Source organism: Phoxinus phoxinus, assembly GCF_949152265.1.
Source record: "Phoxinus phoxinus genome assembly, chromosome: 13".
Taxonomy (NCBI): Eukaryota; Metazoa; Chordata; class Actinopteri; order Cypriniformes; family Leuciscidae; genus Phoxinus; species Phoxinus phoxinus.
The window spans coordinates 18037554-18065352 of NC_136888.1; the positions used below are offsets into that span (position 1 = coordinate 18037554).

General features: G+C 36.4%; 1 protein-coding gene across 1 annotated transcript; it reads right to left on the reverse strand.

Annotated features, from left to right (window-relative positions):
• Window positions 1-266: 266 nt before the first annotated feature.
• On the reverse strand, window positions 267-27065 carry abhd12 (abhydrolase domain containing 12, lysophospholipase). Its single transcript, XM_079633326.1, has 14 exons — window positions 26756-27065; window positions 25467-25617; window positions 14560-14681; window positions 10687-10792; window positions 9623-9745; window positions 8923-8953; window positions 7635-7680; window positions 7403-7532; window positions 7183-7220; window positions 5633-5712; window positions 5432-5514; window positions 4942-5020; window positions 3914-4041; window positions 267-2889 (listed from the first exon to the last, which is right to left on the reverse strand). The coding sequence occupies exons 2-14, from the start codon at window positions 25613-25615 to the stop codon at window positions 2856-2858; spliced, it is 1149 nt and encodes a 382-aa protein (XP_079489452.1). The 5' UTR covers window positions 25616-25617; window positions 26756-27065; the 3' UTR covers window positions 267-2855.
• Window positions 27066-27799: the final 734 nt, after the last annotated feature.

The following is a 27799-nucleotide window of genomic DNA, read 5'->3' on the forward strand; positions in this document are numbered from 1 at the left end:
GTGAACACACGAATGAGGCATTGCCTAAACCTGATGCATAAAGAATAAAAAAATGAAACTAACCCCAAGCTTTCCTGTAGTGTAACTAGTTTAACTGGATTTGAGTTTGTCTCCGTCTATTAAAATGTTTCACATTTGGTTTATATGTATATGCATGTGTATTCTGCTACATGGGGAAAAAAGTCAGTCAGTGAAATATTAAGATAAAGTATTATGGTGTCCTGCTGGGATTCAGTATAAGTAAAAAAAAACAAAAAACAGTGGATATCAGAAAGCGATATTTCTTTTCCAGTCCTTTATTGTTTACAAACAAACATACTGTACTTACATCTGTGCATATGTCCAGTAAGGTTTAGCAGCTTAGAAGAAAACAAACATTGTAAACCACTCATGATATAGTCTGCAAAAAGTAACAGTTGCTGTTGAAATAACTGGGCAGTATTTCATTTCATTACAAAAAATAATTTTAAAAGGTGTTGAATTCAAATATGCAAAGTTTTGGTCAACATCAACAAAGACGACAGAATAAAATCTGTGTTCAGAGCGGTGACATCCAAATGTAACGTGGTCCATTTTTACATTCTAACACAGGATACATAATTGAGTGGCTTCATTTATACCTCTATATATAGTTAGTTTTTGGTCTTGCATACAGTATGGTTGTCCTTCGGCTTTAGATAAGATTATTGCACTTCTCTGGGACCTGGTGGTCTCGCTAAAACTTTATCATTTCTACATAGACCTTCGCAAATTAAGAGATTTTGGTTGTGTTGCTTTCAGTGTATCAGTCCATCATGAGCCCACACTGGCAGAAGAAAACAAAAAATATTGGGATGCAATTTCTTTCTGAGAGTAATATAGACAGTGTACAAACAGAGCCTTGAGACGATCCAAGCTTGCATGCGCACATGACCTTCCTATCATTACCAGCCCCAAAAATGTCTGACAAATATAACCTGACACACAGAGCAACAATACAGCAGATCTCGATTTTCAAAAGGCCTTTACAGTGAGATTAACTTGTGTTCGCAGAATTATCAGCTGGTTAGTGCACACTGGAAGAAAATATGTTCATCAAATATGCATGACAAGATGTTAGAGCAAATCAAAGATGTGTCGTTATTGCTAAAAATTTTGTAGAGTCAATATTCAGCCAAATTATAGAACACAACTATAAAACATCGGAAGATACAGTAAAAGTGAAGATTGGGTCAGAATTAATTTGTTAGAAAAAAATGTTAATTTTCAAACAAAGTATACTACGGTTCAAAAGTTTTGGTTCAGTATGTTCTTTTTTCTTTTGAAAGAAGTTAGCAAGTTTACTGACTACAGACAGCAAAGTACAGTCTGATTTAAATGATCATTTATCTGTTGCTGGTTTGAGTGGCACACACACATTCTTTAATGAGCTTATGGTAAACAGTTTTGTGTAATGAAAATATGCGCCTTAAATTCATTTGTGTTAGATTATCACTAAATTATCAATTTCGCCATGAAACGGCTATGCTTGTACAAATTTAGAAATTCCTTTTTCTTTTTTCATACTTGGAAAATACTCAAATCAAATCCCATACCCCTCTAAACTGCAGGAACCCTTTCACAATTTGACTTTTTACTGTATTTTTGGTCAAACTAATATAGCCTTAGTGAACATAAGAGAACAACTTACTGACCCCAAACTTTTGAACAGTAGTGCACATCAGTGAGTTAATGATTAATATAAAGTTTTTTTTGGTTGTTTTTTTACTCTTCATTAAAGGGGAGGGCACACATTTAATGTAATATTAATACAAACAAATAAGTTATCAAGATTTGTCACTAAGGTTTTTGATTTGGGTATCCAACATATTAGGGTAACAAGGAATTATTGTTTTTAATATATAATTTTTTTGGAATGTGCAAAGTGAGAATAAACACCAAAGAAAATATATAACCCACATAACAAAAAAAAAAGAAAAAGAAAAATGATTTTGCATATAGTTTTCTCTTTTTCTTTCCCCAGTAACAGGCATGCAAACTAGCATAGATCAACCAAATGCATTAAAATAATGAAACATTGGGAATTTGGGGAGGGAAATGTCATTTCAAAAGCTCATTCAGTTCTGATTGCAGTAGGGTTGCATATGTACCAAGCTAACATTACAGCATAAACACAATACACAATAAACCCCATAAAAAAGTCACAGAGTTTTAATGCCAAGGCAGCACAAAAATCTGCACTTTAAAAATCATTCAGGAGACACATCATTTAAATGGGAAGAAACAAAAAGAAAGAAGACATTTTATTGTACATAATTTAAGTTCAACCTAAAACAACTCGCTGTTCACATTGAGTGGATTTCAGGTCCATGATCTTGTTAATAAGTCGGTTATTGTACGTTCGTAAAAACAAAACAGTGAATCGCAGTCAGCAAGCACTGACGGTGACATCATTATAGCATGTTATCCTGATTCGTCCCTTTGACCGAGATCCTTGTGTGGTCTTCTCAGTGCCGTCGTTAAAACTTCATCTGTACTTCTTTCCTTTGAAGAGGCTCGTTGACTTAAGCATTAATTTCAGTGCATATTTGCATAATTTTTGCATACTTTGTGCTCCAGCTGCCCCTTCAGATCTGTTACCATGACAACGGGAGGCGGTGAAACAAATCACCCAGTCCTGTCACTCTCTCAAAGATGATAACTTTCTCCCTCCGTAGGTTGTGTTAAAGGAATGCAAAAGGAACCGGTGCATCTTCAGTCCATGCTTGTGTGTGTGTGCACATGTACACGTGATGTACACGGTGCGGATAATGTACATTGTGTGTGTGTTTAACTGACAGTGTGTGAGAGAGGGCAGTCAGGTAAAATGATCTTGACTACATGTGAGGAAGCGTCGCACTGAGAAAATCACTGAGACAGAGAGAAAAAGAGAACAAAAACACATCAGATTTCTCAAAAATTGAATAGAAATAAAACTGGGCTTCTTGACCGGGATTTGCTACTGTTGTAGAAATGCTATTGTTGAATTAAACTAAACAAAAATATACATTTTAAATCAATATAAATTACATTAAATAGATCTATAAAAAAAACTGATAAATATGTACTACAAACATATGTATACAAATATCTATAAAAGTATAGAAGGATTCTGATGCTTTAGCCACACTTCAGTGTCATATATATATAGATAGCAAAATATTTCACATAACAATTGTGTTTTCAATTATAAAACCATAGATATACAGTTACAAATTTAGACAAATTTATCTAATTAGTCCAGAAAACACAACCTTCAGAGTCGGACTAGTTGTTCAACAGTTATTGAAAAAGAAAACATGTCCATGAAAGGTAGTTAGTTCTTGGAAAAAGTCTATCTAATACATACAGTTTAAGAGTTGTCTCAGTTTCCAAATATATTCAGGTGTATTTAATATATATAATTAATCATGTAAAAAAGTGAAAAAAAAAAAAACTTAAAAAATAATCAGTCATTCAATGATTAACTCAATTTAATACATTTAGAAAACTAAAGGTTATTACTTAAAAAATCTCAGGCTATTTCAAATAAATAATTTTGATCACAGCGGTTCAGTTGACAAAATGTTTGAGAACCCCACCTCTAGTGTTTTCTAAAGAAATGTAAAGATCTGTCTCCCTAAAGAAATCATTACCAACAACCCCCATCTCAAATAAAACCAGATCTGTTAGTTGGTTCAGTACCAGCACAAACTGGAACAGAGCAGAATGACAGTGATTTATGTATATCTGAATTACTATTGCCTCGGCTGTTGGTCAGGGACCTGGCACAATCCTAAAAATAGCTTGTATTCACACCCAAAAAATAAGATTAATGTTGCTGAACTGTTTTGTCAGCACCGAGCACTGGGAAAAAGAACAGATGGCAGCAGTTTGTAAAGTGTACAGTACATACCTGAGTATATTTGGTAGCTGTGGGCTCTTGTAGATGAACTTGTGTCTGTATCCCAGAGAGCTGGAGAACGGGATAAACTGAACCTTATGTCCATTCAGACTCTTACTCTGAGCCGCCAAATCATACAGCTGTGGATAAACCGAGAACAGCACCTTTCAAACAAATCTATTAGCATTTTAGATTATTACTGTTGTTGTTGTTGTTATTAATACTAATAATGATTATATTATAATAATAATTTTTTATAATATAATTATTATAATATATAAAATAATATGAATATATAATAATATATTGTTTTATTATTACTACAGAGAACAGACATCTTAAAAAAACAAATGCATTAGCAGCTACCATAATATATTACTATTGTTCTATAATAATTATATTAATATTATTAATAACCAGTGTAATTTAAGTATCACTGAGATTATAATAATTTTGTTGTTTTTTGACGTTTTTAATTTTAATATTTATGACTATGATCTATGATCTATTATCAAGATAAACAAAATCAAATTGAGAAATGTTGCTTTAGCCACTAGCTCAAATTAAATACATTTATGTTTTTTATATTTAATTTTTTCCAGTTAAAGTTTACTTTATTTCAAGGAACAGATTTTTTTAAAAATGGTTTTAGTAAACTATAATAACCCTACATCAAACAGCTAGAAGTAACACCGTGGTTGTGTTCTATATAGTATAATAATGTTGGTTAATATTTAAAAAAGAAGCAAAGTGATACCAATGGTTTTGTAATGAAGATATATTTAGGTTTAGGTTATTTCTGAACACAGCAAAACTTGAGCCTGAGAAACATGGCAGATAAAAGTAAAAAAAAAAAAAAAAAACATCAGACATGCCATGTGTGCTTTAAAAAGCAGAAATTAGGTTTAATTTAACAAGTGATCAAAATGATTATAATCCAAGTATAATGAGCATATCTCATCCAATCAGAACTTCGAGTTTGAACCATCCATTTAACAGTTTTAAATGAACCATGTCATTGTTTGACGTTGATGCTTTACCTTCTTTCCCAGCTGGAAGGGTACGACTGTGTCATCTTCTGCATGCAGGATCAGAACCGGACAGGATATGTGCTTGACACTAAGAGACAGACATTTTCAGGTGTTAGAAATACTCCAAAGAGGTACAACCTTATAGGGATTTCATAGGTTTGTCTTATTACAGCCTTGGAACTTGCACTGGAGGTCTGTGTAATGAATTGGATGACCACTGCATCTATGTCTGAATAATTAACGTCACATGGGGCAGAATACTAAAGTGCTCTCTTTACAGTATACAAGCATTCACATTAAGTCCGTTTCTAAAACAAATTCTCAGAGGAAGATGAAGCCTCCAGCATGTGAAATGCTACAGAACAGAGAGCCGAGATTATTATCTCAACACAGCGCTGTGTAAACACTCAACAGTTTCCCTAGGTGGACACGGGGGAAACAAACAATCACACTTGCACTTACAGAGAAACAAACTAAATAGAAGACAAGAAGAACCTACTTCTCGTCACTGGCAAATCGGATGTCATTTGCAGAAATTGAATCCAGGAAGAACCAGTCAAATCCTGGTAGATATCTGTAAACCTGTTACACATATATAATAAATGAACATAGATCAATGTCCAAGGTCAGTTCTGCTTTTATTCGTGGCACAAAGGGAATACATGATACTTTGAGAGTGTACAGGAACTTGATTTCTCACCATAGAGAAAGGATGGCTCTTGGCTTCCTCTCTGATATTGGTAAAGGGCGACTCTAAAATCAGCGAGTCAGGGGGCGTTCCTGTCAACACAGAGGAAGGAAGTCTGCATCATTCCTTCAAGTTTTGTAACAGCGGCTCAAATACAGGCTTATGCAACTTAAAGACTTGAAGTGCTTGCCGATTACATAAATTCACTCTTAATCTAGTCAGTGCCTATTAAAGCTTGTCTATTTCTGAAACATCAAATCAGAGTCGCAGCTTCCTTGCTGACAAGAAATAAAGAAATTATATTCCTAAACTCTTGCTGACGATCAGGGCACTTCAATTTACATTCATTGTTCTTTATGTGAGCCAATTATAATGATTATTATTAAACAATATTTGACCATTTACGGTGTATACACTTTCTGTCCTATGCTTTTCCAGAATTAGCCATAACTTCCAGTCATTTGTGAGGATTAGAAGGATTTTGAAAAATGGCTTGATATAGATCACACTCACAAACAGTAAACTCAAGCCAAATAAATACTTTAGAAGCATATTGAATTTTTTTTACACTTTTGTTCAAAATGTTTTTGAAAGAAGTCTCTTTTGCTCACCAAAGATGAATTTATTTAATCAGAAATATAGTAAAAACCTAATATTATTCCAATTTAAAATAACGGTTTTCTATTTAATATATATATATATATATACATATTTTTTTTCCTGTGATTCAAAGCTGAATTTTCAGCATCATTACTCCAGTCTTGTCACATGATCCTTCAGAAATCAGTCTAATATGCTGATGATCAATTGAATGCCTCCTTGCTGAATAGAATTGATTGGCCCCAGACTTTTGAATAGCAGTGTATATTGACTATAGAAATGTCCATGACCTTTAAAGATTCAATACATTTCCACAGCCCTGGATATCACACTTTTGGATTTTCAATCATTTCATTTGGGAACATGTCTACAAGAATGTGCTTGGCTCATGAATAATAATGAGGTGACAGAATTCATCCCTTTATTCAATGTAGGGCTGTAACGATTAATCGAAATCCAAAATAAAAGTTTGTGTTTACATAATATGTGTGTGTATTGTGTATAATTATTTTGTATATATAAATACACACACATGCATGTATATATTTGAGAAATATTTGCATTTATATACTGCATATATATTTTTATATGATTTATATTATATATAAATAGAACTATTTTATATGTAAATAACACATTTTTATTAAATATATACATGCATGTGTGTGTATTTATATATACAAAATAATTATACACAATACACACACATATATTATGTAAACACAAACTTTTATTTTGGATTTCGATTAATCACGATTAATCGTTACAGCCCTAATTCAATGTGATTTCTTTGAAGGTAGGTAAATGGGTGCTAGCCATTGAAGGATAAACGCTCAACCGGCTGCAAAAAGCTTTTGGAAGTTTTTAATTGGTCTCAAATTGTAGTTTTACACAGCCGGCTACAGTTTGCTCTCGGTTTCGAATCCCAGCCCATAAGTAAACACAAACTAATGATCACGTACCCCTGTCACACAGCCGTCTCACTAGGTTACTGGCCACTCTGGAAAAACAGGAATGAACAGCATCAGCAGCAGTTCAAATATGCCACAGGGAGTTACACAATCAATTCCTTTATGTCAAATGAATGCCAAAATATTATTCCAAGAACAAGAAGTTCCACTTCTAGAGAAAGGAACACTATCCTCAGAGCTCTTTGAGATGGCTCTGGCGAGTTCATCTCACCCTGTGCCGAGGGAATGACCCCAGATGTGCAGGGGCTTCTGGCCAATCCGCTGCTTTATCCACTGGTAGAGGAAGAGGGCGTCTGACGTCATCCCTTTCTCTGAAGGGCTGCCCTCAGAGTCACCCCAACCTGCACAAACAAACAAAACCACATGGTGCTTCAATCCGCCACTGGGAATGGGATTCTGACTCAAATGATAGGATAATGCTTTAAAAATTATGCCCAACATACCTCTATAATCGAATGTGACTACATGGTAGCCTAATGAACTAAGAACCTGCAGAAACAGGAAAAGAAAATGTCTGACATTACTCAAATAGACAAAAAAAAAAAGGGTTTGTGTTCATTTTCCATAAAAAAATAAAAAAAAAGTCCATAATTTTCCAGACTTCTCTGTAGATTCTTCAGACCATTTTTAAAATAGAAAAATAAAAAAGGAAACATTTCCAGATCATTTCCTCACTCCAAGGCCATCCAAAATGTATGACTTTCTTTCACAGAGCTGGACCATGGTGAGCATTTGTAGTTACAAATTATATAATTATTTATTTGTTTCTAAAAATGACTCATTATTTGGCTAGAGAAGACCCTTATTTTGTCAGCTGGGGTTGTGTGGAGCCCTTTGAAGCTGCCTAAATATGGATTTTTGGGACCGTCAGAAATGGTTTACTTTGGGCAACTTTCACTGGCATTAGATGGAGAAAAAACCTGGAATGGTTCCCTCCAAAATCTTAATTTGTCTTCAACTGAGGAAAGAAAGTCATATACATCTTGGTTGGCATTGGGGTGAGTAAATACTCAGGAAATTCACATTTTTGGGTGAACTATTTCTTTAAAATGCAGCTGTTAACATGCTATTAAGTTGCCAAATGCTACTACTGTAGCTCACAAATCAATTAACACCAAAACCAGACATGTTCAATGCACAGCATTTTATTAAAACTGCAATGCTAAAACAGTGCAATGTTATTCATTTTTGTCATGTAAATTTAAATAACCGTAAAACCTTCAATCCCTGCTGCAACAGAAGGAATGTTTATGTCCATTCACTTTGCTTCATTGGCTGTTAGATAAAGCATAAAAATACTTGTAAACACCGTTTAACAAATAATTACACTTCATTGTAACAACCAATCAGAGCAGAGAGTCCCTCCAGCAGATCCAGTCTAGCACTGATCTTTTGGCAGCCTGCTCTAAACGCCATGGGGAAAAGAACTCTGCTTGTATGATCAATATATAGAAATTATTATTTTTATATTTTGGAAAAATTAATAAGGGCAATAGTCTGGAAACACAAATAATTTTTCCATACTCATCCAAATCTAGAAATGACTTAAATCAAAATCCATGCATTTCCAAACGGCGTACGAACCCTGCAGACAGAGCTTTCGAATCTTAAATATACTGTTTAAAATTTTGGGGCTGGTAATATTTTTTTAATGTTTTTATTTATTTACAGTAAAACAGTACTAATATTGTGAAATGTTGATTTGATACTTAAGAATTTTATTTTTTTTACCTTGTAGAGCTGAACTCTGTGATCCCCTCCTCTGAAACACACACACATAAACATACTCAAGTAAAGTGACCAAACAACTGCTTCTATTGAACTGCATTTGACAGAATCCTTATAAAGCCTGGAATACACTACACGACTTTTCAAATTTGAACATATTTTAAAACATCAGACATTTGCCGACTTTGTAATGGTAACAGAGAAAAATGGGCATCATACTACTGGTCACATCATGTTCGGAACACAACAAACTCTCCTAGAAACAAAGTGCATGACAAATGAAATATGATTGATGGTTGGAATCATAGTCTGAAGCAGAGTCTGTGCCCATCACACACAATAAAATTTTCTGTGAAATCGGCAACTAGCATCGACTCCTCTTGACTGTAAATTGTAAAAAAAAATCTGGGCAAAAGCTGTGTATTGTATTCCAGCCTTAAGACCAATTCACATTGCACCGACAGATGGCGAACAACACAGACAATCACCAGAATAAAGAACATCAATTCCACGACCCGACAAACATGTTCAATGAGTGAAAACAACGGCAACAGATGCTGATAGGTAACACACACGGATCCGACAAAACCTGACAAACCGTTGGTGCAGTGTGAACTGGCCTTTAACGGACACTGAATCATTTTTGAGATTGAGTGGGCTTTAGAAAGTGGTGTTGATCCCGTGTCCTTGAGTGTTTGTGTACCTTGTTCCAGCATTACCATGGAGATACAGGATGACAGGGTGATTGGACTGCTGGAAGCTTTTGTCGTACCATTCAGGATCTTTTGCCTGAGCCTCCCTCCACATCACCGTAGGTACTGTGTGCCTGAGAGAGAGTGAGAGAGAGTAAAGTGTACGTAGGCTACATGTGCTACTATTCAAAATTTTGGGGTCGGTCAAATTTTTTTTGTATTTGTATTTGAAAGAACACTCTTATGCTCACCAAGGCTTCATTTATTTGATCAAAAATACAGTAAAAACAGTTATATTATGAAATATTATTGCAGTATAAAATACATATATTAAAATGTAATTTATTCCTGTGATCAAAGCAGAATTTTCAACATCATTACTCCAGTCTTCAGTGTAACATGATCCTTCGGAAATCATTCTACCGTAATATGCGGATTTACTCAAGAAAGTAGTATTATAGTTGTCAATGTTTTTTTCAGGATTCTTTGATGAATAGAAAATTCAAAAGAACATTATACATATACAACATTATAAATGTTTTACTTGCCACTTTTTTAAATCAATTTAATGCATCATTGTTGGATTATTAATTTCACGTATTAGTTTCTTTCAAAAATAAAAAAATCTTACTGACTCCAAACATGGTAGTGTACTCTGTCAGGACTTCACCAAGAATTTATTATAAAAGACTCTCCTATTCAATATTGAATGTGACTAGTACACAAATGAGCATAGTTATGGAGAGAAAACTACAGCATCAGTGGCAGGAGGCTTATATGGCCCTTCCCACTGTTACTCAGTGAAAGTCAAACACACACATTCACAGTCACACCCAATGGCCAGCAGCCACGGGCCCGTGCAGTCCTCTGTCACTACGGATTAACATACTTTGGGCCACAGGCTGTGTTTCAATAAGTGCGCCCTTCAGAAAGACAGCCATGGCCATAGGCGGAGAGAGAGAGAGGGACAGAAACTGTAGGGTAGAGAATGTGTGGACAGAGAGACAGAGATAGCGAGTGGAGGTAAGCCAGGCTGTGTCTGTATTTTAGCCGTAGTCTGTGTCTGTGCTCTCACCACACTCCAATGTTGATTCCTTCCTCCGGCTGTAGGTAGAAGTTGTGAGTGTGATTCAAGCCCTGATCCTGTGGTCTCTTCAGATCTATAAAATACGGCACTCGCACTGAAAGAGAGTGAAACAGAGAGAAATCAGTCAATCTGAAGCTGATTCTGATGCATTTCTCAGTTAAACAGAATATTCCATGGAAAAAGAAAAAGAAAATTATTCCGATTTTATCCATCGGGAATTGATGGGATCTTTGCAAGTCAGCATCAGATACCAGAATTGAATCGTCAGTTGAAAAGGAAATAAATTGAAAAAGTGTAAATTTTTATTTCATGTTGCCTTTAACATATGACCACTGAGATTTACACATCAACGATGCCAAGAAACTTCAATTTCCACTTTAATTTTGTATCAAGTAACATAGCAGCAAATTTTGCAGATAATTTGTATACAGCAATTTTCTTTTCTTTTTTATCTAATAAACGTCAGTTTAATCTATGCCAGTACATGTAGATTATCCAATCATAACAAACTTAATGTACACTACTATTTAAAAGTTTGGGGTTAGTACGATTTAAAAAAAAAAGATTTAGCAAGGATGCATTAAAATGATCAAAAGTGACAGTAAAGACATTTATAATGTTACATTTCTAAAAAAATGAAGCAGCACAACTGTTATAAACATCGATAAATATAAGACATCAGCATATTAGATCATATGACACTGAAGACTGGAGTAATAATGATGCTGAAAATTCAGCTTTGCCTTGGCCCTTACAGGAAAAAATTACATTTAAAAAATTGATAAAATAGAAAAACTTTAATAATATTTTACAATATTACTGTTTTTCCTGTATATTTGATCAAATAAAAGCAGCCTTGGTGAGCATAAGAGACTTCTTTCAAAAACATTTTAAAAAAATCTTACTGATACCAAACTTTCGATTGGTAGTGTACTTACAGGAGTCTTAAAGGTACAGAAGAAGAAAAAAGAAGATTGTTTATATCTCTACCGTATTTATAAATTCCATTTTCCGTACAAATAACGTGTCACTGAAAAATCCTGATGAGATTTAAGATGAGTGAGTTTTAATTTTACACTCTCTTCAATAAAGACACATTTTTATGAAATAATAAATCGTTATTGAACATTTACAAATGAAGTAAGACTGGAAAACAGTCACGTGAATCTATATAATGACTGTCTGTGCTGCAAGAACCTACGAATAACATTCAGTTTGCCATTTAAGAACTGAAAGTATGCCACAAGCTTTCTCAGGAGACTGATGACTAGACTAAATTCACCAACCTTAGTCACATATTTCTCTCTGAGTAAAGCAGACACAGGGATGCTTACAGTCTCACTTTTACTCAGAGTCTGTCCATTATTAGCTCAGACTGCAAACAGAAGCAGAACATAGTGTGGAGAAACACATCAGCTGACAGAAGCGGTGTGACACTGCTGACAATGCTAATGCTAACATCAGCATCAGCCCAAAGCACCACAGAAGCATGACTAATATCAGAGAAATGAAACTATGATGTGACAACATAGGAATAATCTGATAAGACTGAGAGACATGTGAGAGGCTGTTGAAGTGAGACAGGATCTCAGCGGTGAACAGAGTGGGCATTTTAAACTGGATTGATGGATGAATGACGGCTTTGTTTGGTCATAACAACAAAAGGCTGACTATAAACCCAAACTGCAACTGTGTATCCAACTTCAATGTTTGAAATGTCTTTTTAATGTCATGTCCAGCGGAGTCTGTTCTGTAATGGACAACACTTTTATATACCAAAAGACATTGTGTTGCAAAACGGCAAAGTAGAGAATGTGGATCAGCGTTACTGAACACTCACATTCAAAAGTTTGGGGTCAGTGGGATTTTTGAAAGAAATTAAGTTTTATTCAGCAAGGATGCATTATATTGATCAAAAGTGACAGTAAAAACTTACATTGTTACAAAATATCTCTATTTCAAATAAAAGCTGTATTCATTAACTCTTTCCCCGCCAGCATTTTTAAAAAAAAAAAAAATATTTACCAGTTATTAGTAATAGTTATTCTAACTTCATTCATTCTTTGTTTAGCAATACTTGAATATGGGCAAGTTTTATTGAAAAAAATAAATGATTTTCTCAGCTTTTTGTTTAAAATGTTGCTTTTTTTAAAGACTACAACATGTGCATAAGCAATAGAATGGTGCAGGTATGATGTCACTTTGTAGGCCAAAAACGAGTTAACATTTTAGCACTTTCAGTTCCATCGTCCTGGAGTCAATGGAGTTTTTTTTTAATGGGATTTTGGTTAAATGGCTTAAATGAGGTCTGTTGTTGTGAACAGAAGCTCAAGACACTTTCATGTTTTATTAGCCTGGTTGACACCAGACCCTTCTCAGTTGTAACAGAGTGTGTCTGGGTAAGGCTCATTCACAGCCCATTTCCAAAGGGGCGTCACCAACGGACGTCGCTCAAATGCCTCTGTTCTGGGCGCAATTGGATAGACCTAAAACCAATCAGAGCGATCGTCATCATGTAAAGCCCGCCTCAATGTTGGTGATTGGTGCCTCGATTTAGAAAAATTGGGAATGGGCTTGAATGGACTCTAGGCCAGACGGACTTGCAGAGCAAATTTCAAATTTGCCGAAAGTTTTATTCTACGATAAGATACATAAATATTACCCCACTCGTGATTTTTTAAGCTGTTACATGTCTTGAAAAGCTTTTTAAATTTAGCTTTTTATTTCTGGCGACTGCATTTAGGTTTAAAAATGTATAAAAGTTGTGTTCATCTGTGATAATTATCTTGATGGACAAAACGTGCAAGTATCATTAACTTTTGTTGATCACAGATCTTGTTTTTAGCGATAATCCAAAAGCCTATGGAAAAATCTTATTAGGTTTGTGCCAAGGGAATATCATACTGTCCCTGCACCACTCTATGCTCCTATGGCTTGTTTCTGCTTCTTTTTTTGCCTGTGTTTTCATCCAGAGATTCTGTTTTCTTTAAGAAGATGCGTAATAGCCCCCCCTTACATTTACATTTATTCATTTAGCAGACGCTTTTATCCAAAGTGACTTACAAATGAGAAACCCTTACCATATAACAGTAAAAACATGGACTGCCAGAAAATTGTGTCAATGGTGGGGAAGTGTTGTGGCATAAATGACGGAAAACTGCATCTATGGCAGGGAAAGAGTAAAAGAATCCTTTAAAAAAATTATGTTTTAGTTTCCACAGACATATTAAAGTCTGCAGAATTATTTCTCAGCTCCGAAACAGGGATAATATTTGATTTTATGAAGATCCACTGTGCTGTTTTTATTTGATGACTTTAAGTGTGTGTGACTGAATGTGTCTTCAGAGTTGTTCTGAGCATGCTGAATATTTCACAGGGGAAAATGCAGTGTAACAATCTCCTTGGATACTACATTTCCCTTGAGGTGAATTGCCCTAAGCTTGTCCTTGCAGCAGCAGATAATAATGGAAACTGACCCATCAAGTTACTGTATTAAATTTATACATGAAACTGATGCAGCAACCAAAATAATGACAGCTTACATGGCAGCTTTGCTCGAATAACAAAATGCAAATGCAAAATGATTAGTCTGGGCATTGCAAAACAAAAAAAATACCGGTACTCATCATGACAATTAGTTTATTCTAAAAATACTGACTTGAATATCAAAGTTTACAAAGACTGACAAAAACACTTGTTTAAGATAACAAAAGTATATCTAAAAACACACACAAAAAAAACTCTAGTCTAAATGCCAAAGTATACAAAGAATGCCCTAAATATATGGCAAACTTCTGGCCTTCATACCAACATTTATATATAGTTTGGCCAAGTTGAAAATATTGGATAAAAAATACTCACCAAAGTTTAAAAATACTAATTTTGCTTGTATTGCTGGACAGAGTTTGATGATAACAGGGATAGCGATGTAGATTCCCAGCACCCAGATCAGTATCCTCCTCAACCTCCACATCAGACCACCCCTGCGGATAAAGAGAGAACTGATTATATAAAACATGTTCCTTTAACACAAATAATGCATTAATGTACAACAGATTAACAAAAAAATCTCAAAATTAAATTGTACCACACACCAAGTTCTAATTTTGTCCTGCAATAATTGGTTAAGAACAACATTCCCTCACATTTGATGGGCCAAAACATTCAGGCCAGTTAAAGTATATATTACGGAAATATTAAAGCATGTTTTTTGTAATAAAAATCACATGGAAGGGTTACCATGTGCAAGTACAAGATGTGAACAAAAGTGCTGGTTTGGGAATGAAGAGTTAATGGTCCTCATAACAAAGCCTGTCCTCTCACGGTCTCCCTCACACTCAGAGGTCAGACAGTGTGCATCTCAGCGGCCAGTGGTGACCTCTAAAATGTGCCGGGGAGTATAAAGTGCCATGATTAAAATTAGAGAAAGCTGGAGATAGATCACTTAGAGGAACAAACTCACCCTGTCTGACATACTGCCCTGAGCTCTACTGTAAGGTCTGTGTGTGTATGTGTGTTTGTGTCTGGCTGATATACAGATTAAAGTGACTTTCCAGTGCTAAGAGGTTTGTGCTGAAAAGCTGCTGTATTGAACTTGTTTCATTTCCTCCTTTCCATCTTAAACTGAGAAAGGAATTTTCCTACCTAACTCATGACCAGCGGATTACTTAGACACTCACACACACACACACACACACACACACACACACACACACACACACACACACACACACACTAAGCAGTACAACATTGATAATACAATTTTTTTCTTGAGCATCAAATGAGCATATTAGAATGATTTCTGAAGGATCATGTGACTGAACATAGGTTAATCGCTGTTGAATATTTAGTTTTGCCATTTAAACTGTAATAATGCAGTATTTTACAATATTATGGTTTTTACTGTATGTTAATCAAATAAATGCAGCCTTGATGAACATAAGAGACTTCTTTCAAAACAATAACAAATCGTACTAACCCCTAAACTTTTAACAGTAGTGTGTATATACACTTTAATTTCTTTGCAGTAAATGGTACCCATAATGGTGCAGTCAAATGAAATATAATGACAGGACATAAAAATAGGTGAGAGAGCATCCCAGACAGGGGGAAAGAAGAGTCAAAGCAATAATCCAGGAAGCAAGCCAGAGCTGAGCATCCGGATTGATCCGGCTGATTCTGGATCAGTTCCACCACAACATTTAAACACCCCTACGACCTTTCCTCTGCCTCCTTAAGACCACACCTGCTAACATTGATCAAATAGTACTGTAAATGACTATTATGAAGAACTAAAAACAGGTTTATGTTTCTATTTAGAATGTAAAATAAACTGGAACAAACTGAATAATAGAATCAATTGTTTACTGCACTTATGGAAAAGGGTAGTAGAGAGAAGATAGGAAATTATGTGAGTCCTCTATCCTCTTCTCACATCTTAATGTGTCAAGCATGCCAAAAACCAATAATCCACAGCTCTGACTGCATTATATACTTGAATACTTATTCCAGGTGATTAATGCAGCATGAGGCTGATCTCAAATTCCCTGCAGAGATAAGATGTTTGTTCACCAGAAGGTCTGATCTGAGCCAATGTGGTCCGTTTTTGTTTGTGTGTGAGAGTGCAAGGTGATTGTGATGAAGAGAGAGAGCAAGACTATTGTGTAACAGCAGAGCTAAATACAGCACACACAGGCTGCACTGAGACTCATTACTGTACAGTGCTTACATACTGCCATTGTGCCGTTTATGTGTGTGTGTGTGTGTGTGTGTGTGTGTGTGTGACCTTTCAGGATGTTGCTGATTATATACACATTATTATCTAGTAGAAGTAGCCATTAGTTTGTCTATGTGGCTTGATAGATGATCAAGATGAGTTTACAGGTTAGGTTATAAGATAAGATGTGCAATTCAAGGTTTATGCATGCCGTTTTTGCAGGTTCATGTTTGCACAGAGCATCCTAACCAGAGCTTTAAACCTTCAGGGTAACACTAATATGTTAAGCCATGCTGATCCAATGCCATATGGGCATTATTACGGCTGTCTGGGCATCAGGAGTCCAGTCTGCAGTGGGACAAAGAGTTTCTGACTTGTGCATTGAGCAAAAATATGGGAAGGAATGAGAGATGCACCAACATTTCAGATGAGAAAACATGCTGACATCTTGGCAAAAAATATGAACAGAGATTGGATAACATTTTTAACAGATTGGATAACAGAAAGTTTGTCTGTATTTGAATTAAGTCTAAAAAAATATTTATGTAATTATAATGCATATAATCTTTTCGAAAACTGACCGATTAATAAAGAATGGTTCACGTTCTCTAACAGATTTCACACATACATTTGTCTGCCTTGTGCATTATACAGACAGTGTGTCTGTATAACCAGAATCTCATGTAATATATTGTAGAGTACAGATATTGTAGGGTGGGAAAATCTACTCAGTTTATAATGACACCTTTGAGCATCACACACCGATTCATTTTTCAGTACTGATTGCGTTTTAACTGTAACTTGACCTGCTTAGAGCACCATCTTGGTAATTTAGCACTATTTGTGTGTATGTGTGATTCAGTCTCTGCATTGGACAGGATCTAAGTCTCTAAAAATGATCACCACCAACACACTACTCCCACACACACACAAACGCTCATACACAGTAACACTTTACAATCTGAAATCCCCAAGTCAAGAGCATGTCTTAAGATGGAAAGGAGGTTTTAAATCTTTAAAAAACACTAATGAGTTTATTCAAAGTCTGCAGAGTGGCAGCAGTCGACTGCCTTCATACTATATATGAAGATATCAATCTCTAAAAAGAATATCAGTTATTCAATAACCCATTAACAAATCAACTCATTAGCTATTAATTCAATATGTATAAGAGAATATATCCACATTTCATTGATCAGTATAAACCATTTTAGCCATTTTAGTGTAATTATATATACCTGGCAACAACCATGCAGGAAAAGTGAAACCTTAAATGCACATCTGATTCTACATGAATAAATGATTAGGTCATTTTCGGGTCGACGTATTTGACAGAGAACAGATGCATGATTCTGTGTATTACCTGAGCAGACAGGCAATAAGATCCTGCTGTACTAAACGATAAGCCTACTTTAGGATTAACTTTAGGACTGAATTGCGCAAGAACACTGAAGCATGCAAGAAACAAAACATTTTATACCCATACTACAATACAACACCATAAACATAAGAGAAGCACACAAAAGAAGATATTTTGAATAATTTTACCATCCAAACACTGGATCGCAGTAACTTTTTGTTCAAAATATCTTCTTTTGTGTTCCACAGAAAGAAAGAAAAAGTCAGGCTACGTTCTGTAGATTTGACGTGTTCTTGACAGATCTCATGGGCTTTAGATTCAAAGGCATCTTTCTAAATCCAAACAAAACCAGCACATCCCCTCTGCCAACCTCAAACTGTGAGCCCTTATTTCTTGAAAGCCACAGTTAGATCACTTCCACTCAATTCTAAGAAGCCAGATTCAAAACATCTCAGGAAAACTTTGTCTCTTACTTCTTTCTGTCGGACGCCAAAGGCTTGTCTTGTGTCTCCGGGTACCAGACAACAGCTATTAAGTGGCTTTCAGAGCTCTCAGCTGCAGCTACCCAAATCAATGTCCTAAATATCCTGGTCTGGCTGTAGACCACCAAATGCCAAATACCTGCTCTATCAGTGACCATGATCAATTAGTGTTCCGAGTCCAGACTGACACACAATGTCTGGAGTGACTTAAGAACACATAGCTATACAACGTTCTGTCATGAAACTCTAGGTCCCTAACTCAACCTGCTTGCAATCCCATCATCTTTCTTTATAGTGCACTGCTGATTGATTCCTGCAGTATCAGTAGCCAATGAGGTCACGTGCTCAACCTTCAAATACTTGGTCAGCATTTGCCTTAGCAGTGCAGCACACTGTCTCTTGGGCTGCTTTTACACAGGCACAAAAAAAATGTAAGATTTTATTCATGTTTGACATAAGATTGTACTTTGTTGCACACGTGTAAACACAACTGTAAAATGGTTTGTTATTCAGGCAAGGAGGAGGCGGGAACCGGCAAACATTTCACAACTTTAATCATATAAAATAAACGAACACAAAACGAAAGTAAAAGCGGCAGCCCCTACGGACGACTGCCTCACACATAAACAAAACATAACGTCAAATAGTCCAGGCCTGGTCCTCTCTCGTCCTTCATCGCTCCCCCTTTTGTGCTTCAGAAGCTCCTCCGTGAGAAACTCGAGACTGGTGTGGCGTGCTCATTATCAGTCATGACTGCCTCTGTCTCTGCCTGCTAGCCACCAGAACAAAATTAAAATTGCTTAAACTATGCAGACATTCTCCAGCAAACTCACAGCTTCTTCTATAGGTAAGAGATTGTGCACACACAGAAACATCCAGGAACATAGAAACTTCATTTTAGCCACTGCCCTATAAATACATATATTATATATATATATAAAAAGCTTTGCTACTGAAGCTACATAACATTTTTCAGCAAAAAGGTGATAATGTTGTAGACACAATCACAATCATACACAAACACCTTTTTCTCGCTAATACATTGAAATTATTCAAACAAATGTGACCTTACTGCACTACTTTTTTTCACATTAAAATCATAGATAAAATAACTAATAAACATTACCATTATTTGTATCTGTTGTCATTAAAATTTTTATTAGGCCTACATTTTGAGCTGCAAGCATAATTGACAGCTTTAACGTGTCCATGCTGGCAAGTGCTCATGGTATAAACAGGATAAACCACATCTAGCTGTGCATTAAATTATATAAATGATTGTATTAATTGTAAACATTCAAAACCTACTCGTCAACCTTGTCGTTGAAAGCAATCACAGGTACTGGATACAAGTTGTTTTAAGTGAATATAAACAAATGGGGAAAATATGTGTATGGTCAAAAGATCAGATATGTGCATTATGCTTTGCAGTTTAAACGCAGCATTATGCCTCACCAAGACTATTTATTTGTAAAATAAATACAGTAAAAACAGTAAAAGTGTGAAATAGTGTTACAAATTAAAAGTACTACTTTCTATTGTAATATTTTGTAAATGCACTTTATTCCTATGATGGCAAAATTGAATGTAAAAGTCTTTACTGTCACAGTTTCTAAAACTTCTGATTGAATTCTGACAGAAATAATAATAAATAAATAAAAATGACTACACATGAGATAAAGAAAGGCTTGCAATTGAAGGTTAAACTGAAGAATGAAGATGATGCAGAAGAAGCAGTAGAAGTAGAGAAAAGTGGAGCCCTTTCACCAACCTGCAGCTACATGTAATAGATTATGACAGGTCTGAGGGACAGGACTCTCTGAGAGCACTAAGGTGACACTGAGACAGCACAGCTTGGGGTAGGAAGAGGACACTAATGCCCAGCAAAAACCACATCTTCTGGTAACATTATACAGGAAGTTAACTGTTAGCTTCTGCCATTAGACAAAATGAAATGGTATTTATAATGCATTTAACTTGTGTAATGTAACGTATTTAGGAACTAGCTTTAGGGTGGTAATTCCCCTCTTATTAAACACTTTGTTTCTTGGAATGAATCAATCATGGCTGACTGTGTATAGAGCATTTCTTGTTCACAACTCACAAACAAGACCAATGACATTTATTAAGGAAGTAAAAAAGGTTTTTGATTTTCGGTTGTTTTTAAACAACAGCTGATTTGGAATTGCAAGACACACAGTCTGCCCTGGCATTACTATTCCACGATAATGCAAACAGCCTGAGATGAGTTTAGCCTGGACGGGCATGTGAAGGGTATGTGAAACTGTAGACACTGCACTCTTAAGGATGAGTAGACACGTGCTACATTTCAGGCTCTCTACTTCCCCCCTCTCTCCTTTCTTCCTCCCTTTCACTCGCCCTAATGAGTGTCTCTGACCGCTCAGCGGAGGTTGGAAGAGCAGTTTTGACAGTGATGCCAGAGTTAGTTACTGCTCTGTCTAACCCAAGATTAGTCTTCTTCAAACCCCCCTAATGAAGAAATACCACCGCCATTTCACCAACCCAGATTGGGGAAGCGCAAAACAACATATATTCAAAATCAACAAATCAGTGGGTTGCCTGAATGACTAGTCAACCTAAAGAAAGCCTGTAAAAGCTGGTTTCATGTCACTTGATGTTTTTGCTATTACGCATCTTCTGAAAGAGTACACAATCTCCGGATCAAAACACATGGGAAAAAGAAGCAGAAACAAGCCATAGCAGCATTGCTTAACCACATCTCGTAGTCTTTGACAAAATGCGATTTTCTCAGCGTTTCGTTCAAAATGTCACTTTTTATGAAACTTTACCACATTCAAGTGTTGCTAAAAAAGAATGCACAAAGACAGAATAAAATAGTTTAAGAATAAAACAATATTGTTTAAAAGCAGAGGCTCTGTTATTTCTTTTGATGTATTGCATGTTCAGATATTCATACAATATATTGTGGGGCCCATGAAAGTTTTGTGAAAATGATCAAAAATACTGATGGTGGCTGGCAACTTTCTTAAGAAACGCTGGAAGAAAGAGTTAACACATTCTTAGCATGTTTCTCCAATAAGTCATTGACAAGATCTCTTATTAGTCTTCATGAAATCTAAAAAAAGATTTCAAAAGAAGAAACCTTGTCAAGCCTTCTTTTTCCAATCAAACCTGACATACTTCCACAAGAAGAGCTAAAATAAGACACCAAATTGTCACGATTAGGACGCCTCTTGGGTCTACATTTGATCTAGAGCTCCTGATCCCAGGATAAAAGAAAAGACCAGAATTTCAGGTTGAAATGTGCAGTGAATAACTGACATGGTTTACAGGCATTCTTTAGGCTGAAGGCTAGCCACCCCTTCTTGAGATGAATGTCTTTAAGAACAAGGGAATGCAACCAAAAACAACCTATTTAAAAGACCCCGTGAAATCAAGAGATTTTTTTTATGCCTTCTAGCTTTAGGCATGATGTAACGGAAGTAGCAACAGATCTTTTCGTCCATATTGTGATGTACATCTGAATGAAATGGTTCTATGCATCCGTTGATGATTGGATGGAGGCAGATCTGAATCCGAGCAGTCGACTATAAGAAAGGGGAAGCGGACAAAATGATTAAAGTCCGGCATGCATCACAGAGAGAAGTCTGTTATTTTATCGAGTTATGATATTTTACTAACAAAATTAAGAGTCAAAAGAAAATTGTAAAAGTGAATGGTTGGATGAATAGTTGTCAATAAGATCATTAATGTGCATTTAGAAAACAAGAGTGAATTTTCATTTCATGGCGAGTGGCGACTTTAAGTCATCTTGGGCCCTGTTTACACCTGGTATTAACATTTGTAGATGTTTAGATGATTTTAAGATGTTTAGGAGACACATTCCCGTTTGCACCTGATGTTTTAATCCGTCTCTTTTGTCCACTCTTTCATTTCTGCACTGACAGGGGAAAGACCACACCAAACGTGGTGAGAGCGTGTTAGAAATCAGGAATGGTGAGAGAACATCAGGCTTGGTACGTTTTCCCTCTTCAAACCAAACTTGGGTCTTCAGCCAACAAAGTTTAAATCCGTCTGGCCAGCGTGCTTCCCTTAATGTTTACAGCAGGAGGAGAGTAGGCCGTCTTTTGTGGCTGTTCAAACTAGAAAACTATGAAAGCAATCCGTTCAAATGCATTTTCGACTACCTCTGGAAGTGGTCGAAAGTAAACGACCTGTTTACACCTGTATTCAGCGTCGTCCACTTGTGATCTGGTCGAGGAAAACGCATCTTAATACTAGGTGTAAACGGCCTAAATGCTAGTTAAAAAATGACAGACATGTATTTAAATGTATGATTTTCTATAGCAAGAAAAAACATCAAAGTACTACCAACCATCCTGTTTCAATAAAAAAAAAACAGTCAACACTGTTCTCCTCAAGCAATGTAATGAGGTCTTTAACTTCCATGTCTAAAATGTTACATGGGATTTCAGCTAATTTACTTCATTTCACAGATCCTGTGAATTAAAGCTGATCTGACCCTGTTAACCTTGAAACCGGCTAGCCACACAAAGGTCACTGCAACCAGACTAACCAGCGGCAGCTCCTGTTTCGGACACATGACCGGCTCCAGCACCCAATACCCCCGACCCATACAGCACTGGAGGAGAGTCCGATTACTGTGGCATCGGATACAGTGCAATAGTAGAGTGGCATTTCAGTTCAAAGGAGATGCGATGGTAGAACTTTACCATACCATTTCCTGCTAGAGTTTCATGCTAATTTGACAAACAAAGTCTTCTATAACAGGACAATTTACAGGTTAGTTACAATCTTTTAATGGAATCTTTCATAACAACAGCTCAGTTTAAACTAACTGCGCAAATTTTAATAGCTTGTAAAGCTAAATCCCACTATAAATCAGATTAATCAGAACATTTAAGAGCTCTAGCTTATTTCGAATAGCCACTATTCATATACACTAGTTTAAAAGTTTGTGGTCGGTAAGATTTTATAAATGTTTTTTAAAGAAGTCTCTTATGCTCACAAAAGCTGCATTTATTTGAACAAAAATAAAGTAAAAACAGTAATATTAAACTACAATAAAACTGTTTTCCATACATATTTTAAAATGTAATTTATTCCTGTGACGTCAAAGCTGAATTTTCAGCATCATTACTCCTTTCTTCAGTGTCATATCATCCTTCAGAAATCATTCTAATATGCTGATTTGGTGCTCAAGAAATATTTATTATTAATATCAATGCTGAAAACAGTTGTGCTGCCTAATATATTTGTGGAAACTGTGATATACTTAGAAAGCAAAAAGCATCCTTGTTGAATGAAAGTATTTGTTTCTTTAAGAAGAAAAAAAATGTACTGACATTAAACTTTTGAATGGTAGTGCAACATTAAGCAAACATGAGGCATAGGTCTCTAACGGTCCTCCAGGGTCAAAGGTCACAGCCAATTCACTCAAAAGCAGTGTATATTTCCACATGATGTGGCAACCATGAAACCTAATACAATCCTCTAATCTTAAAAGCATTTTGGGGTTGTGACCCACCAGCTGAGAAGCATTGATCTGTAGGAACTCCCAATCAGCAATATGTTCTGGCAGTACTTATTGTTTCTTTGCTGAGTGTACAATGTTTTAACACCATATTGCTGGACCAGAATGTCCAGTAATGTCCCACCTTCCTCCGCCTTTGATCTGCAGAGCAAGTACTGGCCGAGAAGATTAACATCACTAAACACACCTTACTTATTCCTTAGAAAATTTCTAGAACCTTTGCATTTAAGGCCTAATATTAAGGCCTAATAATATCCCTTATAATCTGAGCAGAAATATACCTGGACAACATCTGAACATGACTATTGCATCCTCCTACAGTGATGTAATGTTACATTATTTTAAATTTAGCAGTAAAAAGCATGAACTGCGTGAGTAAGTCTACAGATGATATCACCTTGCTGCCACTTAACCACGCATTAGAAAACTGACTCTCTTTTTACACGCAGGGGATCTCCGATGGACTCCAAATCTGGCTTTAAGAACTTTCCACTCGACTGAGACAGAACTTCTCTCAGTGCGATAAAAAACAAACGGTTAAGATTGTGACCAGTGTCACAAAAAAGAGATTGATTCCCCAAAAGCACAATACTTTGAATGTTGTGCCTCAAATTTCTAAACAATGGAAGTGTAAAACAACATTTTAGGGTTTGTGGAGTCTGAACTGGAATTAGTTACAGTGAAATTCTTGACTGAGATGCTTGTGCACTTCCTTTCAAAGAGATCAGACCTCATGAAAGTTCTTGTGACATTTCTTACTGAGACGGGATGTTTGGATGATATATTGATGGTCATGTGCCTTATTAAATAAATAAATAACCCAATAGGATTGGACAAAAATCTGTGAATTGCAGGATAAGTCAACATTTAGACTAAACGCCGCATTGCCTACACATGGTTTTTAAGCTTTGCACAAACATCCCAAACTTACAATCACTTCACACTCCACCCAGAAGTTGCTGAACTAGTTTTGCAATGGAACAGCAACAGCCCAAATACCCTTTAGCGCAGAGGTCTTCAATCCAGCTCCTGGAGGACCACTGTCCTGCCGAGTTTAGTTCCAACCCTAATCAAACACACCTGAATCAGCTGAACACACCTTTGTATTGTGCTGAAGCAGGCTGGAACTAAACTCTGCAGGACAGTGGCCCTCCAGGAGCAGGATTGAAGACCTCTGCTTTAGTCTCAAGAGAGTCACGTGGGACTGTGATTCAATCATAGAGAATAATATATGTGGCTCCGTACCTCATAAGAGTTTAAAACCGCTAGGATCTCAGAGGAATGCCATGCAAGCATGCAATATCATATTAACAAACATCAAACGGGACTAATAGATAATGCTGAATACACATAACTTAAAAACAACTTCGAGCCAGGCTTTCCAAACAGGAGTCATTGGAGAAGATATAATAGGCTACTGTATATATCTGGTAATTTGTATATAAAACAGTTCCATGCCATTATTATTTATTAACAGATTTCTAGCTAAATGCATAGCCTAATTGTTAATGTTCTTAATAAAAGTTATTATACAACTACATTTTTTTTAAATACTAGGGTTCCATGGGACTGTATAAGTTGATGTAAAGCAAAGACAAGTCTTGAGCAAGCTTTCCAGAAACTTATACTGATATAAACTGGTCATCAGTGCCACAAGTGTAACATCAGTCTCACCTCCTCCAGCGTCTTCCCATCGCTGTCCCAGAGCCTCCTGGATCAGAAGCAGCGTCTGTCTTTTTGTGGCACTGCTTTAGATCGGAGCCGTCCAGTAGTGTACCCGTGAACGAGCTGTCATGATCTTCGTTCGCTTTTCGCTTTCGCATCACTGAAATGTGAAACACCAAAGGTAAACAGTGACACAGATGAGACTGGAAATATTATACTGCAGTCCTGCGCGTATCCTATCAGAATCAGGCGGCAAGGCCGGGGAAAATCTTGCAACCGTGTTAGATCCGGTCGTTCCGCAACGGTCTGTGTGATCCGGTGTTTCTCCTGCCGGCAATTGTGTCATTCAGCACTTTTTCTCCCTACATTGTTTTGTAGGAGTCAGATATCTGCAGAGACCAGCTGATCAGTTCAGCCTTTCCCCCTCCGTCCCTCCACTCGGCCAATCACACACCACCGCTCGGCCCACTCTGCCGCGTCAACAGCCAATCACACACCACCGCTCGGCCCACTCTGCTGCGTCAACAGCCAATCACACACCACCGCTCGGCCCACTCTGCTGCGTCAACAGCCAATCACACACCGCTCTGTTCCGCCGACAACAAATCACAGAGCTGTAGCGCCCCCTCTTGTTCAGTTAAATCCTCCTGAAGTGTAGGGTTGCCATGTCGGTTCTGTTATGTATATTTTATGTCACATCGTATGCTGTAAAATTAACTGCTTGCATTCTAGCTCTAGAGGTCGCTACACGCTTTATTAATGTAAAAATGTTACAAATTTACAAAGTAAATATAGCGACTTTATTTTAAAAGATCTGGCAACATCATCTATCTAGAGACTTCCGTACACATACAGACCAAACCTGTTCATCCTGCTTTACTGGGTGACTTAAAACATGTGTCAGTCTTCGTGTAATTATGGACAATAAGAGATCTTGCCACCTTTTTAAGAAACAAGTCTTAGATTTCTAGTTCCGTATAACTTAGTAAACTAGCTACATCTTTTAACTAGTATAACTATCGAGAAAAACCGTCACACGCGGCAGGTCTATGTTAAAATAAAGAAATACACACTTTAAGTTGCATGTACTGTGTTACGGTAAGCAATAAACGGCGTTTTAAACTCTAAATATAAATGCATATATTAGAGAATAATTATTTCCAAAACAGCCGTACACGCATCAACGTTAAAGCTCGAGGATCAAACCAGTATGCACGTAAAAACATTATAAACATCCAAGTCCATGCATATGAAGCTGTAGTCAGGAACTCTGTAATTATATAAATCATAAAACCAACCTGGTCATTCCAGCTGATGGAATTTCATTGTAGATGTGTTTTGACACGACGCGTGTACCAGAGCCGTGGCGTGCACCATAAGTTTATGAGTTTCCGCTCACGTGACCAAAACAAACAATTCAGCGGAAGGAACATGTAAGCACTTCTTTCCACAGAATCCACACTGCAATTAAAGTAGTGGCAAAATATTCAAATTTTAAGGTTGTGTGTTGAGGATGTGTGTCTTGAGAGTGTTGTCCATGTTAAAAGCCACCCTTTTATTGTGTGTGTGTGTGTGTGTGTGTGTGTGTGTGTGTGTGTGTGTGTGTGTGTGTGTGTGTGTGTGTGTGTGTGTGTGTGTGTGTGTGTGTGTGAATAAGTTGGGCCTAATAGTACTAATTTAATATAAAAGATAGGCATGTTATATTTTATTTATTAAATCTATGTTGAATAAAATATATTATTAGAAACATATTAACATTTAGTCAATCACCCTCTCCCACATTTAATTAAAGACATTAAATTAAAGGAAATCTATTTATTGTTGTATTTTCTCTCTGTTTTACATTTATTGTCATTATTTGATGACAAAAACAAGGAAAATTTTCTATACCCATTTGGTAACACGTCATCTTGAGCATGTAGATTAGATTTGTCACCTCTCAGTAGCCTCACGTTGGGTTTTGAGTTGTTTTGGGCAAAAGGTGGCAGTATACCATCACTTTGTTCTGTCTGCAGTTTCACTGTGAAGCAGGGCAATCATTTCACCAACTCATTACACACACACACACACAAAATAAAAGGGTGGATTTTAACATGGACAACACTCTCAAGACACACATCCTCATGTGCCTTTTTACACAACAGTGTCCCACCTGCCTGGCTTGATTTGGTTTAATATCCCACATTTAAAAAACTGTCATAATCTACCAAATGTACAATATCATATGGCAAACATATTCACAAAAAGCTTCTACTTATTGCTTCTAAGCCAAACAAATACTGTTTTATTTGTGATTTCACAAACCCTGGCTGATGGAACACACAGTCAAATAAAGAGTCAGA